Raw genomic sequence first — 17,060 nt, forward strand, 5'->3', positions numbered from 1 at the left:
ACATCACCTGGCCAATCCAAATTCATGCGCAATTAATGCATCACATTAAATGCGCACTAATATGGCTGGGCATAGCTTATGATGACTTGTGTATGGAAATCATATCCCTGCCTATCAAGGCCTTCAAAGTAATTGCCCCAAATCTGCGAGGTACAAAGTTTGCGATCAATTGCAAGATATCAATGGCCAATCAAGATTCTGGTTGCATGAACATATTGTTCAAAAGGCTGACCATTAACCAATCAGAATCGTCATTTCAAATTTGTAATTGTACCGTCGTGAATGAAGTCTATCATATCGAGAACTCAACCATGTTTTAATATTTATTGTGGAGCGCCAGGAGTGCCAAGTATGACAGACGTGAGGGCTATACAAGAGCCCACTATCATTATTATCGTGGTCTTCTCTTCATCCTCCGGGCATCTGTCTGTTCGATAATTCCCCCCACCATAATTTCTTGCTGCTGTCCCCACTTAAAGTTGCTCAAGCGTAGGTATATAGAGGGCAGCACACGGACGTACGCACGGTTTGGCTCAGTGCTATGTAGTGATCCCCAAGTTGCCTACTTCACAAACGACTATATACCCACTCATGAACATATTTAAGCAAGAAATCTTGTTTTTCAAGTGCTGAACTGTTAAACTGTAGAGGTGTTTTGGTCTAGTTAGTAATTAACTTGGCTATGAAATGCAAGGCACTGGGTTCAAGCCCCCACCACAGCAAAACCATCCATTGGCAATACATTAATCTCTCTACATTTGCCTCTCTCCACCGAGGTGACTTAAACTGGTATGGCAGAAAAATTCTTGAATGCCCAGTGCCTTATTAGGGCAGTGAAGCTAAGCCTAAAATAATTTATACTTAAAGATAACTATTAATATATATTTAATGTGAAATATAAGTGTATTATAGGGTAATTACTGTATACTAAAAAAGGAAAACACACAGCGAGATACATGTACTTTAGCTTTAGTTTCACTGTCTATATCAACTCTGCAGGAATTGACGCAAATCCTCCTACTTTTGACTTTTTTAATAGAGGAGAGCAGAGATGAAAATATTTTGCAGTTCAGAATTTAAAATCGATACAAGACAACGATTTTCTATTTGTGATTTTCATGAAATCCATGATGATGTTTACTACTTAATATCAATTTGAATGTTAATGGTCTATACATGTTTATTTATACACAGTTGTATTTCTATGAAACTGATCATCTTGAAAGAGAATAATGTATGTATTTAAGGACTAAAAATTTGTGCTTTCACTTCACTGTCAATATAATAATCACCTTGAAAACATTGCTCATTTTTCACTAAGTGCATCATAAGAATTATGCTTATTGCAAACAATACATATGAATGTATAATATGTTGATGTGTGTGGCTGAAGGAAGTTTGTATGGGTGTTTTTGTCTAGTGTAAATATGTAGAAATTTAATATTTGTATGAATGTAACACACAATGTTTGTGCAATTCTAAACTCTTATAATAAACTTATATTTGAATGTCCTTTACAGTAACTATTCTTTATGTCAACTTGGTTTTAAAAGGACGATTTGCTTTTTGATAAAGTGCTTGCATCATTAACATTTTACTTTTCATATTTCAGTTTTATAATATCACATTGTCTGTGAAATCATTTAGAATTGTTGATACCCCCATGTGAAATCAGACCAGTACTTTTTTTAATACCTTTTAAAAAATGATACATCATGCATTTACTAAATTACTAGAGAATTTGGTCTTCCAATCATAGATATAAGGAGGATTTTTTTAATGTAGAGTGTAACCCTTTATGGGATTTTTTTCCCCCCTTTTTTTCTCTTTCTCCTTTAACTTTCATGTAAAAAAAAAAGTCTGTAATGATGTATTTATATGGAAAATTATGTCAAACTAGCTCTTTCACAAGTTCTATGTGGAATTTATAAAAAAAAATATTCTGTGTTTATTCATTGATCTTTCAGAAGCTGATATTTAAGGAATTAGACTTGTAAAAATCACTGAACTGAAATATTTGACAGAGACAATCACAAGTTATGATGGTATACCACCAGTTCTAGACCAGTAGATCAATTTATATAGCGCAGATACTATATAAATATACTCTACTGCGCTGTGATAAAGACAAAACTCCTAGCAGTGTTACTTTACAGACACACAATAAAATAAACTATTTAAAAGCTCCTAAAAACTAGTGCATCTTCAACAAACCTTTGAAGACAGCAACTGATGAGGCTTTTCTTATGTCTAGTTAGTAGGTTATTCCATAGAGCGATGCAACTGAAAGCCCAATCTCCAAGAGTTACTTTTGTTTTTGTGTAAGGTAAATTTAGAAGCTTGAGAACATTATTAAAGCCTACATGCACTAGTTTGGACAGGAGGGATTAGACCTCCCTGCATGGTCACTGACGGGTGGTTATCTCATCAAATCAGCTCTCAATTAACATAAGAAAAAGGGGACCATAGGGGACCAACGGGTACCGCTTAGGCATTGTTTGCTATATAGAGGGCGCGAGTAGCTGTAAGTAGTGCAGTGGGGCATTAACTGCTTCTTGGTCGAATTCTACCTCTGAAAAATCCTAGCTTGAGTTCAACCCAAGACCAAATGAATGTGATATCCAACCCTATTCCTAACCTTAAACCTAAACCTGTCGACCAATCATATACCAAACCCTACATATTTGATTTAATAATGTCCAGGTCTCCGGGAACATAATAATATGATATGTCAGACCATGTAAAGTGGATATGACACAAAGGTTTTTATAAAATGGAATTCATTCCTAATTTATAATGTGCAATCATATACCTTTTTTTAAATTAGCATAAACAACGAAATACCAAGATTTGTATTTATTCTGTGTAGGTTCTCTTATGTCACTGTTTCATAATAATAGCAAGTCACAGTAAGTGTATAAAAAAATGCTTATATAAATATGTCACCTTAATTGTATATTCTGCAAAAGTTCAGTAACTTCATGTACCTTTTTGCATTTCTTCAAATTCTTATTACATACATGTATTCATTGGTTTCACTGAGTTCATCTAATGGCTGTAACTTTACTATTTTATGCATTTTTATATATGTATTTTTCAAATAATTTTTACTTTATATTTTGTGCCTTGATTTTAGAATATGCTTTCATTTGAATTTCAACATAAGCTCTCTCTTTGAAAATGTTGTTGTGCTTCAGAGATTGAAGGCAAACAGGGATTATTGTTATTTTTATAATCAGTTATTGATATTTTATGGCTTTTGTTATCTCTTATGCAAATTTGTTTTCATTCCATTCAGCCAAATTTGTATCTAATTTACTTACATTTTTTTTCTATTGCAATACATTGTCTTTTTGTTGTTGTAATAACATGTCTGTGCACTTTCTTGGAGTAACTTTTTTACAGAGTTAATTTCCTTTTCGCTCATGCTGCATTTTCGTTGCTTGATGTTCATGAAGGTGCACTCAAATTAAAAAAAATTATAACGGGTTGAAGATCAAAGCATTCTCATTTTTGAAACTTTTCTATAAATAGACACTAGGAAGTGATATTTTGTAAGTGTGATACTTTTATATGAAATCACTTGGATGTATTTTGTATCATTTCTATCAATGGAAGCCTTCTTTTTAGATCTAATTATGCATTCAAAGACTAAGATATGAATGATATAGTTAAATATTTTGTAATGGAGTCACAATTTTAAAAATTTTTTTAACCATTGAATGGACCTAGATACAAACTGTAAAAAAAGACAATTACCGTATAGGATGGTATTGGTTATCTGGTATTTGATAAATTCGCTAAAGAGATCATAAAATGTAGACTATCATCTGTTCAGAGCCAGGAGGGTGTCAAGATGGCTGAGCGAAATGCGGTGTACAAAAAGACGCGTCTGGAAAGCAAATGCATAATACACCAGTTTACGGTTACAACAGCGCAGGCAGTGATGCGTTGTGCGCTCACATCATATTTGCATGGGCGCTATCTTAATTACGCGTAAACCACTGACCTCTAGAGGTCAATTGGTTTGTTTACTCGTAAATTAAAATGGCGGCCATAACCGTAAACTGCTGTATTGTGGAAAATCATAATGTTATGGTATGTAGACAGAACCCTATTATGATGACATGGATAAAGTACGATAGTTCTCCAACGTAATTTTGCTAAATAACAATGAAACTCTCATTTAGATAAAATTATACGGCCTAATTCACCAATATTATAAACGATTGCGCCTTTTGCTTTCCAGACACGTCTCTTTTGTGCCACATTTCACTCATCTACCTTACTTGGTTTAATGTCCTTCTGGTTTCAATAGGCAATATGTAATCTCTTGAGGGGCCAGTATGTCGCAAGGCACGAGTATCGAAATGAATAATATTTAATTTATTGAAAATACAAAGTTGATTATACACTATCATGGCATTGCAATGTAAATTCAAGACACCATCATCTATTTTGTATTGAAAAAAATCCATGTTTAAGCAGGCTTGTGTATATTTGTATTCATTAATCTACTGAGGACACTGTCAAAACGATTTGTAAAATAAGATTAACTAAAATTATGATTTGCTGTGGGCTCTAATAAATCACCTTGATCGGTACTAAGACTTTCTTTAATCCAGCTGCATCCATGTTTTCTTGTTTATCCTATCTTCACAAGTGATTCCTTTTATTTCCTTCATTCATTTTATCTAGTTTAGTCTACCATACTTATTTTATTTATTTATGTGGCTATTAGGTGGGTGGTTGAGGGCTGGGTGGACGGGTTGTTTGGTAGTTTATTTATTTTAATTGTTTTATTTGTTTATTTAAATGGAAAAATGATATGGTCTGCTTTGTGATTGTGAATATTGTCATAACACTTCTCAAATGCCTTAGTTGTACAGAGCTGCCAAGTTGTATTTTCAGTATTCTTATCCTGAAAAAAATATGCATGCATATCGGCAATGTTCGATCACTTATTACATTTCCGTCCCACACTAAGCACTGCACGATGGACTTAACACATTAAACTTAATGCATTTAATTTGCCCTTTCAACAAACAAAAACCCTTAGAAGTACACATACATGTAGCTTATCAAATGAACATTCATTAGTCATTGACTGGACAATTCCTTTAGTCTTTTCTGACCCTCCTAATGAAGGACTAACACATGAAAAGAAAAAAATATGCACACATTTTTTTCTTTTGTACAGAGTTGTCTTTAATTTTTATCTCTGAAGCAAAGTAAACTATACACATACACCCATAACATAAAATATTAGCAAGGTCTACACACAATTCTTTACAAATCAGAAAATTATAATCACCATACGAAGTACAGATAAATATAACACTCATATATTTTTCTTAGTCTAAAATTCACTCAATAGAGTCGATACCAAAGGAACTGTCATTTTTTTAGTCTTGACCTAAAATAGTACTTACAGGTTCATATCATAAAGCAAGGTTTATTTATATAAATCTTTCACAGATATATAAATTGCAGTAAAATACTCTAGTACAACATTGCAGTCCGATGCACTACATAGATAGATAAACCTCAACCTGAGAATAAACTACATACACAAGCACTGTACGTCAAATCATATTATGACAACTATTCCACAAATGTATTTGAAAATAACAATTGAGAGAGAGAAAGTGCAAATTGATGTTTAAGATTATTAACCAGGAAAGGAGAGAGAACAAAACTGCAAAAAAAGGGATATTATACATATGCATATACATGATATGTTCCATGTCATTCCCTACTAAAGTGCAGCACACCTTTTCTCTAATCTGTAATTTTTGCATTAGAATTCAATGTCTTTTACTTGCATCTATTCATTCATAAAAATTTAACTTGCTTCACCTCATGGTTAGAAGTAAAACTTGTAAGTGAATATCATCAAAAACGGAAAGAAAAAAAAAAACGACACAACTGTCATCAGGTCGTCAATCTATTTCATTTGTAAATAAATCGTGGATGTAAATCACTTATGTGATCAGTCACAATATAGCAATGCCAATATTTAAAAAATATATTTGTTAACTGAACCAGTACTCACAAAGAAATACCATCATCAAGCTGCGCTTACAAATAAGCATACTTGTATTGACAAAATCTCGGACACTGGAGAGAATTCTAGTACTTTTATCAAAGGTTCAATTCTATGCATAAATCACATACATCAAGGCTAAATCATCGAATGGAAAACCTTAGTCAAGATACAAAAAGAGTGCTAATAAAGGTGGATATCATGTTTAAGAATATGAAATCAACATTCTTTCATGAGAGAACATGTTTCAATTCTTAGTGCAGTGATTCTCTCTCTTTTAATAAGGATGTTCCGCAGTAATGTTTTTGGGCCATCCGGTTATGTATAATTCACCATGCACAATGCCTGGAGTTCCTGGTATTGTGCAAAGTAAATACAATATAAGCTTGCTCTGCACATGCAGCTGATGTGCGAACGAATATTACTGCGGAACGTCCTAAAGGCTTGCTCCACATGCCACAGTAAACCGCAGTGGGTCATTTTTTGTGTACTACTATAAATGAATGGCAAGTACCGGTAGGAATGCAAAAAGTAGATACGTGCATACTGACTAATCTGTGCGTTATTCAGTGCGTCCCAGAAAAAACGAAACCAAGAATTATCGATATTTTATCATAACTTAGTCAAATTTTTAGTTAATAAATGACACATATTTGGAAAGCTTAGATCCTCCTCTTTCATTTGATGCAACTCCTATGATGCAAATTTCACGCATGAGTGATTCAAATCAATTTGAAGAGAGGAAACCAAATAGTCATTTGGCGGGCGGTATCTGAATTTCAAAGAGAAAATCACATTTCTAGAAAGTTGAGTTCCTGCCCTTTCATATGACACCTTAATCAGGGAAAATGAGCTAGGAATGACAAAGTTCTGTTTGTTTAAAGTAGCGCTTGCATTTCCATAATTTTATCAAACAAATTCGTTTTCACTGGCTGCCTGCTGTAGCAATAAGCAGAATTAACAAAAGGCTTAACTCCGTCCCGTTGACAATCAGCCATGCATGAAGTCTTTCGTCTACGGCTAATTGTCAACGAAACGGAGTTAAGTCTTTTGTTAATTCAGTTAACATTGATAAATCTTGGTTTTGTTTTTTCTGGGACGCACTGTATTGTGCAAAAATGTGATGTACTTTATGTTCTACTATGTCAGTGAGCAAGCCTTCTTTTAAATATAAATCTAACGGCAAGGTTTTAATACAAATCTGATATATATTCTATTGCACAAAATGAAGGATATAGCTATGATGCTGTACCTACAATGTAGCACACATGAAACAGCACACAAAAAAGTTGGATAAGCACCACATAAAGAATGAACTACATGTATGTTCATTAAATGGCGGATTTCTATAGTAATTTCTATAGTAAAATGAAATATAGGAATAAAGACAAGTTAGTACCAATTTTTTAAGAGTTGTCAATTCAAGCAAAATCATACACATCAATGTTGAGTTATCTTTAAAATGTTGCAGAATTTGGGTCAATCTTACAAGTACAATCTAGGTTTGAATAAAAATCTTTCTTTTGAATAATAAATATTGTGAAAATATGTCTAATTATACACATACTTCTCTTGATACTGTTTATCTCTTACATGTGAATTTACATAATTTGATTATTGCACTATCAAACTGATGAAAAAGATTTTAAGGTATAATTTCTCTCTAATTGCACACTGACTCATAAGTTAGATTAATTGGCAAAAGTAGCATATTGGCATATCAAGTGCACATATCCAATGTACATGCCTGTACATGCTCATGTACATACATGTATGTTAAATGCACTGTGAGATGGTCATGAGGGAAACATTGCAAATAAACATAGACAATACAAATTATATCTACTTTTAAACAACAAAACAAAGAAACAAATCAAAGTATCACATGTATTAAATGCATTATTCATGTACACCCTATCTAATAAGCACAATTACATGCTTCTTATAGTCACTTTTATCTACTGGAACTTAATATACTATATCTACTATAATTTCTATATACAAATTTAAAAAATCATGGTGTTTTGACAAAAAATAAATAGATTATGATCAATTGCAAGATCAACATGATATACAGTACTTAGCTGACAATTCTATATAAATAAATGATAATGTATTTAAAGGAACAGGGACATTTTTATTCTCACACTGCATTTCAGTTATCTGTACAACAGATTAAATAAAAGTTACTGCATGCCTGCTTACATTGTACAATATTAAACATCGAACTACTATTCAAAGGGAAAAAAAGAGACAAAATTGATCAACTGCAGTGCAATTTCTACCCAAAGATTTCCAGTTACACCAGTAGACTCCTCTCCCTCTTTTCTTCTAGTCACTCATTGAAAAATGAATAATTATATTTGGTGCAAAAAAATAATAACTAAAATAAATATTTCTAGTCAATCCAATTCAACAAGGTTAAATACAAGAGGCATGTACTGGAATGTCTTCTATAGGATAGCCAATGAGCATCATAAACCTACCGGTATTCAAAATTTAAAAGAAAAAGATAAGGTAAAAAGTGTCGAGTATTAAAGCAAGGTGAAAAATTCTAGAATTCTAGAAAATGAGGTGCTGTCTTTGACTAATGCCATCTGCTCCAAAATACTTTGCAATAAACCAAATTAATCTTTTACCTTGATTTTGAAGGAAAAAAAAAGTTTTTCCTTTGTTTGAATGGATGGCCTTAATCTTTATGCTACTGACAGAAGAAGAAAATTTGATGTGTAATTACAACAGAAATCATAATATTCAGGTACTGTGCTGTAGCAATTAAATGTACTAATTATCTCTGTAATACAACGGTAAAGAATCAGACATCAGACATCTGAAAAATAGAACACCTACTATTGTAATAATTTCAAATAAATTTTTAAGTGGCTTTCATTCCTAGAAACATCCAAACAAGAAAAAGATGATTAAGTCAATAAAATGAAATTATCACAAATTCGATACGGATAGCATAAATTATTTATATTTTCAATAGATCTATACATACCTATCTACATGTAGAACTACATGTATAGTTCCCTCCTTTTACATGTATTAGAGATCTACATTCTCACCTTCACCTATAAATTTTGATTTTTCAACAATTGTATCATATCCTCACACAACCTACAACTATTATTTGTTATTGTTAAATGATTATAAAAATAGATGAGGGCAAAAATTCATCTTTTCTTTCTTTCTCTTCTGCCAAAAAATTCTGCGTCCTGAGTCTATCTTCTTGGTTGTTACTCTCTCAGTCCAAAGAAATAAATAAAACCCACATCCAGAAATTTGACCCAAAACTCACTACAAATATCAAATGAAATCCACAATAAATACATTCCTATCGCACTAAAATATCACAGCCACTCCTAATAGCATGTCAAAGTTGTGAATAAATATTCCCTTTCATATAAGTCCTTACTTTATACTAAAGAAGTTTTGAAGATATTTCAGACCAAAGTAGATAACTCCTCATTATACTTCAAGTCCTTGCCAATAACAAATTTTTACCTCTAAGATGACATTGGCTGGCTATAATTGTAAAGACCATTTTAATGCCAGTAAAACAATGTTTGTGCTGATCTGGGAATTTTCATTTCCCAACATTGTACACACTTAATATCTGTATCAACATCAACTAGATTTCTTATTTTCCAGACCTTCATTTCTTGGTGTAACTTTCAACATTTCAACATCACATCATATTATTTCAATGATTTCAATTTTGTATTTAATGAAAATATACACCGGGGGAGAACAATGACCCAAGGGTGTACAGTTTTCTTGATCTCATAAATAAAGATGATTGAATTTCAAAAGAAGTTACTGGACACTTAAAATCATGAGAGTAGGGAGTTTGGTTTGGATAAATATTGAAGGATGTACTGATTTTATGTGAACTTTAATCCTTAACAACTTTCATTTGTGATCACTGTGGATATACATGTACATATGACAATAGAGCCACATTACTCATGTGCATTACATGTTACACACATAGTCTCTTGTATGATGGTCAGAGTGCCACAGGTTGCTGTATGAGAAGAAAAGAATCTTGCCCACAGGTCAAAGGTTTAAAAGTCTAAAGGTGAGGTCCAAACCTTCGGTCAAAAATTCAGTCCAAATATAAATTGGCCAAACCTTAGGTCTAAGTATGGCTTGGTCTAGCCTATACTTAGACCGCAGGGCTTGAGTTCTAGTTACATATCTAGGTCCACATCTCAGAAGAAAAAAAGTAAAGCAAAGTGCCCGCTAGTCCTGCAGGTCAGTACGGTCACATGTTCGTCCAATGACTGGTCAGCATGTTAAGCCCAGATCCTGAGGGTGTAGTCCCAGCTACCAGTACACATGGCAGTCCCGTCTGGAGAGACCCTCAGGCAGCTCACCCTGTTCTCATGGCCGTAGAGCATGGTCAAGCGATGACCCTTGAGAGTGTCCCAAATGTTGACCGAGTAGTCGTTGTATCCGACGAAGAGCAGGCGCCCTGTGAAGGAAGATGTACAAACTTCCAAAATAAAAACTTGACCAATGTTTAGCATCTCTATGTATACTCACTAAATATCAAAGAAATAGAAGTACTTAGAAAAAGAAAGCTGCAAAAGCATGCTTTACAGGCAACCTTTACAGCATATCATATTCTCTCCAAGCACCTTGTATCAAGTAATATCATGCAAGATTCATCACATGTCATTGCATTATTTATATGTACATTTTAAGCATAGTTTTTTGTCAGCTGACAATCAATGACATCTCTATTGTGCTTGAAGATCACAACAAGCATCATGGCTGCTTTTAGCTTTTGAAAAAACTTTTCAGAAGAGTGAAATCAAAAAAAAAATTCTAATGTTGAGAACCAAAAGATCCTTCATTGTTCATCGACCTTCAACAACAAAAATTACTTTTCTGTGGCTTATTCCTAAGGCACTTGTAGCATATCTGCCTACCTTTAGTTGATAGTTCATTCATTTCATTCATGCATATGTACAACTATATTTTGTGCCTCAGAAATAAAATAAATTGTAAATAGACGGGGAAAGAAAGATATTCTCACCGCTTAGAGAGAAGTCGAGTGATGTGGCTCCAAAGATGATGCTCTCCTTGCTGTAGCAGCTGATCTCTCTATCAGCTCTAAGGTCGTACATACGACACTGGCAATGCAAAACACAATGCAGTCATTTAGTTTTACATCACTGTGACATATACTGGGGAAGCTATTGTTTACCAATGTGGTGGATGCAAACAAATATAACATACCAGCAATTGTTTGCATCAAACAAAATCAATCCATTGGAACAAAATTAACACAAAAATAATTATTCCTTTAAATATATTTCTCCTGCTGTAGTACAAACTATAAAACAAAGATTATATTTCACAATATTTTATGAAAGAGAAAGATCATGAAAATTCATGTTATTATCAATGTACAAGCAGGAAGGGTGTTTATCATTCAATATCATACATCTTCAATAATATCTCAAGCACATCAACCTTGAGTGCAGAAGAGAAGAAATTGATATGATATTCAGGGGAAAGGCCATTTTCACTGTTTTATGGAAGTACTTGCTGGAATACCTTAGAAATGTCGAAACATACAAAAAGTTCAGTAATCATTTGAAAACATATTTATTTAGCACTTTGTAAAATCTCACAATTATGAACCAGTGCACTATGTCCACTCCTTCACTATTCTGTTCTGTACAGGGCTTAGAGACATGTAATGATGCCAAATGCGTTATGCGCTATACAAAATCGTAGAATTATTATTATTATTCAAGAAGCTCACCGACGCATCATCAGAGGCCGTTGCAAAGCCATCTCCGCTGGGGAAAAACCTGACAGCATTGATGTCCGAGTCATGACCTTCAAAGGATTGCACACACTGGCCGGTTCTCATATCCCACACCAACGCTTGCTTGTCACAACCCTGAGAAATATCAAAGTTTACAGTCAGTATTTAAAGATAAAGTTAGGTTCCGGTCATGTGATTGCATCGTGAAAGAAACGTTGTGAAATTGATCATAAAAGGTTGATCATTTAGCATATGAGTATTGGTGTGTTCTTGCAAGGTTCTGGAATCATCAAAATGATAAAAAAAATTGGCCCAGTCTCGGTAAAGTTACAAGCATTGTACACAGAAAGATGTATATGGGACTACACAAACATGTGGCATAAGAATCTGTCCTGATTTTCATGATGTTACATGCCATGTTTAGAATATTAAGGCATTTAAAGAGCCATGCTTTTTGGGAAACATTTTTTTTATCTGAGGTTCTTCCACACTTGCATAATACAATGATAATGCTCACAAATAATTTTTTCACCTCTTCTCAACACTCAAGCTTCTGAACATATGACAACATGGGATAAATGAGAACTTTGCATCTATGTATTTCTATCAATATGCTCAGTGTTGCAAGGGGCAACATCGAGTTCACTGCCCGGTCCTCATGTCACATACCAATGCCTGCTTGTCACAACCCTGAAAAAAATGGCATGTTAGAGTCAATATTTTAAGGTTTTACAATCATTGCTTACAAAAATATTACTACAGGTGATAAATGATCACTTTGTTCCCAAGTTTTTTTATCCATTAAAATGATCAGTGTTACGTTTCTTTTTCTATGATGTATACGAGAGGACCTGAGAATACATTATCATAATGGTTTGACTAACATTCTTTGAGTTACAATTGGCAATATCTGATTTTGAGACAAATCTGTACCATGGAATTAAGGGAGCAGGGAGCAAGACCTATGTACAGCTTTGAACTTATATCTGGGATCTTTTCCGCTTGAGTCATTTCCCTAAATCTCCCCTAAAATTATAAAATATATAGAGAAGTCTGTTGTTTAAATTATTGAATCATAATTTCACACAATACCATTTCATGTTTTTACTTGACTGACATTAAAACAAATTACTTACTCCTGACACAAATGTATTGCAAGCTTCCGAGGGTGAGAGGTCGAGCGCCATTGCGTCAGCATTGTGACCATGGAAACTCTGTAGGAGCTGACCGCTCTCCACATCCCACAATGCACAGGTACTGTCACCACTTCCTGTCAAAATCTGCAAGAGGTAATGAGATTTTAACATAATACAAAGCAGTAACATTAAGTAAGTTTTCTACTACACAACTGAATGGGCAGATAGTGAATGATTGTAAGCACTACTTTTCCTTTTCTCTCAACAGACTATCTGAATTGCTTTTGACATTAAAGATATCTTTTGTGACTCGTTATAATTGGAAAGTCAAAATTTCTTCCAATACCATCTCATGCATTTCCAGCAAAGATACATGTACAATTAGCATCATACCAGGCTTTAATTACAATTACAATTATTTGAATATCAATGTTTACAAGTGATGTTAGATAATGGGAAGTTAGGAGAAAGCTGAAAACAATGTTTTCAGAAACCTAGAGGAAAATAGGGTGTTTGAAGGCAGAAAAATAGGAATCATTCCTCCAAAATAGGAATGGTTGGCAGCTATGCATTACCACAACCCGTCAACCAATCCCCATGATATCAATTCTCACCTGTTGGTCAGAGTTCATGAAGGTACAGCACGAGACATAGCTGGTATGCATGGCCACAGCTCTCTTCTTGCTACTTGATAGATCCTCCTCTTGGGTGAGTTGATACACCGAACACTTGTTATCCAGACCACTGCAATTCAAATACCGTAGAGCCAAAAGCCAGTTATTATTAACCTAGGGTTGCTGCCCCCTACGGTATCATTCATCTAGGGTCATTTTAGGAAGCCGGTGTGGGGGCAAAGAAATAGCAACTTTACCACATTACAATTCAATGTAGAATTATATTTTAAGTGGTATACAGTAGGAACAAACCAAGAATGGTATTGTGTGTATATGTGTGAGGTTAGGGTTAGGGTTAGGGTTAGGGTTGGGGTAGGAGGAGGAGGGGGGGGGGGGGCACAGTATGGAATTCCAGATAGGATCATAGGGCCAAAAAGGTGAAAACGCGTGGTGAAGTGTGACATCATCAAAAATATATTTTTACTTCATTTTCCGAAAGAGCATAACAAATAATGACCAAATGTCGAAAAACCAATTGAATAGGTTAAGTATTGGCTGAGATATGACCATCTGAATAAATAGATTTCCTATGGACACTCGGTGTTATAATGCTCTGGCTCCTAACATTATGGGATGCAGAAAGCAATGCTTGTTCGTTAGTACATTAATATGTTGTTTTGATTACTTACCCACATGCTACCATGGTGCCTGAAGGTGCATAGGCACAAGCCATCACCCAAGTCGTTGGCATTGTTATTGCATGTTCCTGTTAGGGATAGAAATTAGCAGTGACAGAAATCATTGCTGAACTGATGCATTTCAAGAGCAAGTATCACCTTCATCGACTTGTCTGCATTTTTACCAACTGGCAAATCCTTCATATATATTTACTGTACGAATTTGTTGGTTCATAAAAACACAGACTAACTGTAGGATCACCTTTACAACTTTTAGAGAGTAATGATACTGCACAAGTCAGGAAGACTTTTACAGCAATCAGACTACAATGAAATCATATGCCTGATTGGCTCAGGCTACATGCACATATCTTAAAAACTGTCTTAAGTTTATGTACTGTCTTAAGTTTTGAGAAATAGCAATACATTCAGGTATTGCTGGGCAGCAAATATAAATCCTGACTACATTCGGGTTTGTTTTTTTTAGCAATAATTTCTACCTGTGAGGTGTCTGATTTTGTTAATCTAACCTAAAGCACCAGCATATCTTTCCGGTGAAAACATTGTTCATCATCCTGATATCATGTACTTCTCAATATTGTAAGTTGCTGTTGACCGACTCAATGTAAGGTCAAAGGTCATACCTTGTTAGTTGTGAAGGCATCCCAAACTATAACCTTGCCATCCTGCGAAGAGGTCACCATGTGCCGCTGGTCTCTTGCCCAGTCTAGGCATAGGACCTTCCCTTGATGGCCCTTCAGGATACGCCTTGGTTTCAGGTTCAGAGGAGGCAGAGGCTCCAACCTCTGGGCTACTGTGTACACTGTAACAGGGTAGAAGGTCAAAGGGCAAAGTTGATTAAAGCTAGCCCACATTTAACAGGGGTCCAATTCAAGTGAGTCATCAATTTTAATACCATATCCTTACAATATGGGATCAAAAGTCCAGGGCATCCCCCCCCCCCCCTAAACAAAACAAAAAATCAAACTTGAACCCCTGTAAAAAAAAAAAAATTAAAAAAAAGGGTTTAGAGCTAAGCCAAAGAGGGTGCTTTGGGAGGACCTTGGTAAACTCAGTTTGAAATGACGCATTAACATATTCATCAAGTCAACAAACAAAATTAATTCATACATGTATTGATTAAAGAAAAAATGAAGGGGTTGGGTATACTGCTCCATGTGATATATTTTTTACCAAGATGGCCACTGCACAAGCAAGTGGTATGGGATTATTGCAGAGAAAAATTTCGGCAACGTCATCTCAGTTTCAGTTTTGTAGTGTTGTTTGAAATTGTTGTGAATGAATAGAGGGTTTCTCAACATAGTTTCCTATACAAAAGAGTATACTAATGCTCCTATGAGTGGGAAGGAGCGTGAAATTGTGAATACACATAATGCTGTGACAATCATTTTCAAGATTTTTACACTTTTGTCTGCTCTGCAAGAAAGTTGAACTCACACGCATTGACGAAAATCATGAGAGCCAGAGGATGATCTAATTGCGCCATACCGCCTCCTTTCATATTCATGATCATACAAAAAAGCCTTACAACTTGCATTTATAGTAGGGTGTATGCCCTGATATTCGGTAGGGGCGTTGGTCCGAGATCAAGAATAAGGATCGTCTGAATAAGCAAGGACCGTCTTCGTAAATGGGAATGGACGCGTCCTTAAATATAAGGATTCTTATTTCCAATGCGGGCGTTGGCAATGCGAAAAACGGATTTCTGTGATGATGCTCCTTGATGCATTTTACACTTACAGTGTACTTTGCACAGAGACTTTCACGTTATGAACGATAAATCCTCTGGAAGACGGACAACTCATAAAAGTAGACGGTGATCTTTTTTATTATGCATAAGCCGTTCTTCGCATTGCCAGCGTGCGAATTGGGAACCCTACACCCACGGAGCGGGGAAGAAGAATTTGCGGACGATCCTTATTTTTTAGGATGCGATTTGTCCGCGTTTTTGAGGATATCCTTGTTTATGCGGACGATCCTCATTGAAGTCATTCTCTGATCAGCGCCCCTACTGAAATATCCAAAGCATACGATAGAGGATTATTTTCATTCATTGAAATTTAAGACTTTTACAGTAACAAGAACCTGAAAGAGAATCTTTGCCAAAATAAAAAAAGAAAAGAAAAATGATGGCGCCTTCGTCTTCGACTTTGTCAAGTTTGTGAATTGAATTTAAATCAATTAAATGTTCATAGACTAAACAATTTGCAATATGATAACAGGAGAACTGCTAGTAGGTCGACACTAATTAATAAATCGAACTGATCAGCAAATCTATTAGATTCTGACTTTATCAGAAAGTTTCTGAGTGTCAATTGGGTTTACACAAATTCAACTCACATAAATACACGCGTATCGGACTACACAAAACATCACTAGCTCTGCTATTCGAGACATGTTCAACATAATTTGACTGCTCATATTGCAAAAACGAGGCATTAATCATGAACTAAATTTCAATACTTACTTTCAACATCATTCAGCTTGTGTCTTTCTTCTAATAGTTTCTGTTTAAGGTTTTCTGCTTCTCTTGTAAGAGCCGTTAATGTTTCCTCTTTTACTGCATTCCCATCGGTGACGGCCATTTTGCTGTGTATAATATTTACATACAAGGTTTCAACTACGCATGCGCAAAACAATGGATGCCTGTCAAGCTCTTGTGTTTCGAAAGTTGGAACGATTTTTTTTTCCTCCCACTTTTTCACGCAAATTTTAAGAATTTATCATTTATGTATTGTGAATATTCGATTGCTCATATTTATGGTCAGTCTTCAGCAT

At 34.8% G+C, this 17,060-nt stretch overlaps 1 protein-coding gene across 1 annotated transcript; it reads right to left on the minus strand.

Moving 5' to 3' along the window:
* Positions 1 to 8,171: 8,171 nt before the first annotated feature.
* On the minus strand, positions 8,172 to 17,060 carry LOC587675 (guanine nucleotide-binding protein subunit beta-5). Its single transcript, XM_787388.4, has 8 exons — positions 16,750 to 17,060; positions 14,906 to 15,084; positions 14,274 to 14,350; positions 13,585 to 13,714; positions 12,971 to 13,114; positions 11,829 to 11,969; positions 11,094 to 11,190; positions 8,172 to 10,526 (listed from the first exon to the last, which is right to left on the minus strand). The coding sequence occupies exons 1-8, from the start codon at positions 16,865 to 16,867 to the stop codon at positions 10,348 to 10,350; spliced, it is 1,065 nt and encodes a 354-aa protein (XP_792481.1). The 5' UTR covers positions 16,868 to 17,060; the 3' UTR covers positions 8,172 to 10,347.

Source organism: Strongylocentrotus purpuratus, unplaced genomic scaffold (assembly GCF_000002235.5).
Source record: "Strongylocentrotus purpuratus isolate Spur 01 unplaced genomic scaffold, Spur_5.0 spur5_scaffold_9, whole genome shotgun sequence".
In the NCBI taxonomy this organism is placed as follows: domain Eukaryota; kingdom Metazoa; phylum Echinodermata; class Echinoidea; order Camarodonta; family Strongylocentrotidae; genus Strongylocentrotus; species Strongylocentrotus purpuratus.